Source organism: Nylanderia fulva, unplaced genomic scaffold (genome assembly GCF_048542155.1).
Source record: "Nylanderia fulva isolate GAGA-0341 unplaced genomic scaffold, ASM4854215v1 Scaffold55, whole genome shotgun sequence".
NCBI classification, from domain to species: Eukaryota; Metazoa; Arthropoda; class Insecta; order Hymenoptera; family Formicidae; genus Nylanderia; species Nylanderia fulva.
Genome location: NW_028190643.1, coordinates 562,446 through 565,466, shown reverse-complemented (window position 1 = coordinate 565,466; position 3,021 = coordinate 562,446). Strand labels below are relative to the sequence as shown.

Genomic DNA, 3,021 nt, shown 5'->3' with positions numbered 1-3,021 from the left:
GGAATTTTACAAAGAACATTATTATTTCTTGAAAAAGAGAATCTTTTATTATTTTTTTAAAATTGAGATAAAATCATTAAAAAATTAATATTTTATTTACGTAAATTTTAATTTACGTAAAAAAATTAATGTCAAATTAAAATATATATAACATATCTCCTAAATTATTCAATTTTTGGCTATCTTCTAATGTTATTCTACCTTTATAACTTTTTAAGCCGAACATTGCGAGAAATGATTTACATAAAAAATTAAAGTAGTTTTATTTTAAAAAATTAAGTTTATCTTTAATGACATTGAAACAACGCCATCCAAAGATAATTTTAGATCAAAATATTTTATATTTTCCCTCGAAAAATTCTATAACTTTTGCCTGATACATTTTTGTCTAAAGCCACGTGATTTTTAAATATTTGTTTATCATCAGATTACAATGACAATATAGTATGTTTCTTTATATCAATTTTATATTTGCATTAAATTGGTGTAAATTATTGATTTATCGTTTGGTGATTAAAAAGTCTAAAAAAATATGTAACTAATATATTGAATTATATTATATTTAATAATATTAATGATTTTTTTTATTTGATTTCCTCTTTATTCCAGTCGTGCAATCGATGGATACTTACAGGTATGTATAATATCAGTATCAACTTGCATAAAAGAGCGATTTTTATGCCATCGTATACTCCAAGGTCCACCTCTTACATACACATATGTGCATAATAATAACGATATCCAACACCCGCAAAGAGAGAATATGTCAGAGGAAGCAAATAGAATTGCGTCTTATTTATTCTGAATCATATATATTATGTATATATCGAAGAAATTCAAATATCTTTATAATAATTAATTTTTTTTAATTAACTAAAGAGTTTGTCACAGTACTGTGTTAAATAAAGTTTATGCTAAATTTATGCTAACTAAATATTTATTAAAGGCTTTGTCAGTAATAGTATTTTATAATAAATAGAATGTATATATAATATAAAAAAATCGTTATATACCATAAAAATCAAATTTCATAAAAGGATATACGATTAGTAATACTGCGAATTAAACAAAAATGTGACTGTCGATTCGATTTGCGATAATTTTTGTTCTCAATTTTTCAGTTATGCTTCTCTTGACATAAAATGACACGACAGAAAATTGTACATACATATTTTTAAAAAACGAAATAAAGGTTCAAATCGGCTTGAGAAGAATAATCGATAAACGGCGATCACACACAATGATGGACAATCTGGGTGACATTTATTATCTAGTACAATTGATTGCCTGGCAAATTTTTATATATCTACGAGTACGTTTTTTTTACACTTAACCCCATTAACTCGCGATGGACAACAAGATTGAGCTAGAAACTTCTTAACGCGATCAATATTTATTAATTAATTAATATATAATATATATGTTGATATATATTTCATATACCTTTTATTATCTCGGCAAGAGAATGTCGACAAGTTATGTTAACATTTATCTTTTGCCGCGTGTGTATATATGTATGTATTAATATGTATACACCGACTTTAATTTTTGCAAATATATCTTAGGATTTTATTTTCTACGAATTTACGTGGTTCACGCCGTCAGCGGAAAATCATGATGATTCGGAGATCCTCACGCCGCAGCATCCGGCCGCCGAATTTTTTGTACTTTTCACTGTTTGTGGTTTCATCTTCGCATTTATGATCCTATCCGGGAATTCTTCCAAGAACGAGATGTCGAATCACGGCATTTATGACATCGAGACGTAAGTTTTCGTTGTTTCAAAAAAAAATTTAATTTATTAAAAAAAACAATTTTATTTGATATTAATTTTATTATACAATTATGTAAGAGAAAAAGAGAGAAGTAAGATTGATTAAAGACATTTTTCCTATTCCTCTTCTCTGGTTTTTCATATTCCTTAAATTCAGGATTTCCACGACTTTTAAGAATGATCCGTCGTCTCTTTGGTATTCGAAAACTGCAAACTTGAATTTAACAAATTACTTTCACGCTTGCGATTTAATCAATTCATCGCACGACATCGTTCTTAAGAAGCAAAATATCTCATATCCAACTTTCTCAAAATGCAGAATGTCACGACGTAAGGATAATTATAACAAATAATAATAAGAATGATGATGATGATGATGATGATGACGATGACGATGACGATAACGATGACAATGACGATGACGATGACGATGACGATTATAATGATGATGACGATGATTATGACGATGATGATAATGATGATAATGATAATAATAATGATAATGATGATGATGATGATGATGATGATGATGATGATGATGATGATGATGATGATGTGATGTTGATGATTATGATGATGATGTGATGTTGTTGATTATGATAATGATCTTTTCTATTCTTTAGATTCAAAAACTTCAAATTGCAGCGTGAGCTCTGTTTATCCTCAACATTTTCAGAAGACGCAAGTCAAGAATTATCCTTCTGCTCAAGCGACATCTCGGGAATGGTTGATAAGACGCACCAGGAGTGGTCACGTTTACGGAAAGTACCCGATATAGCAAAAAAAGAAACTATTTAACATAAAACGTCGATATCGAACGTCAAAATGAACGAAGGAATCTGTTGAAATTTAAGACAATTATTTGTTGCATCCACCTTGAGAGAAAGAGAGACGAGAATATATTTGTTAGGCGAGAGGAAAATATGTAGTATTTTTTGATACTATATTATATAATTATAGCACATTTTTGATATTTTTAAATTTTAATTATTTTTCTTGTGTCCATATTTATACAGTTTTTTTACACCGGCGTGATATATCTTTATTTCGACATTTTGCCTTTTATATTTTTTTTATCAATCTTTTTATGTCACGCCAGTGTGTGGATATTATATTTATGTACGTGGAATGATATATATGGGTAATTCCACGTCAAATCGGACAAAAATCAGCCTTTTTTGACTTCGTATTTTTAAAACAAACAAAACTTTTTTACATGAAATATACATAAAATAAGGAGATACGTA

At 28.1% G+C, this 3,021-nt stretch overlaps 1 protein-coding gene across 1 annotated transcript; it reads left to right on the top strand.

Moving 5' to 3' along the window:
* The first annotated feature begins 1,146 nt into the window (after positions 1-1,146).
* Positions 1,147-2,603, top strand: LOC114942576 (uncharacterized). Its single transcript, XM_029317968.2, has 4 exons — positions 1,147-1,312; positions 1,566-1,765; positions 1,932-2,104; positions 2,398-2,603. Exons 1-4 carry the CDS (start codon positions 1,241-1,243, stop codon positions 2,550-2,552), a joined length of 600 nt encoding a protein of 199 aa, XP_029173801.1. The 5' UTR covers positions 1,147-1,240; the 3' UTR covers positions 2,553-2,603.
* Positions 2,604-3,021: the final 418 nt, after the last annotated feature.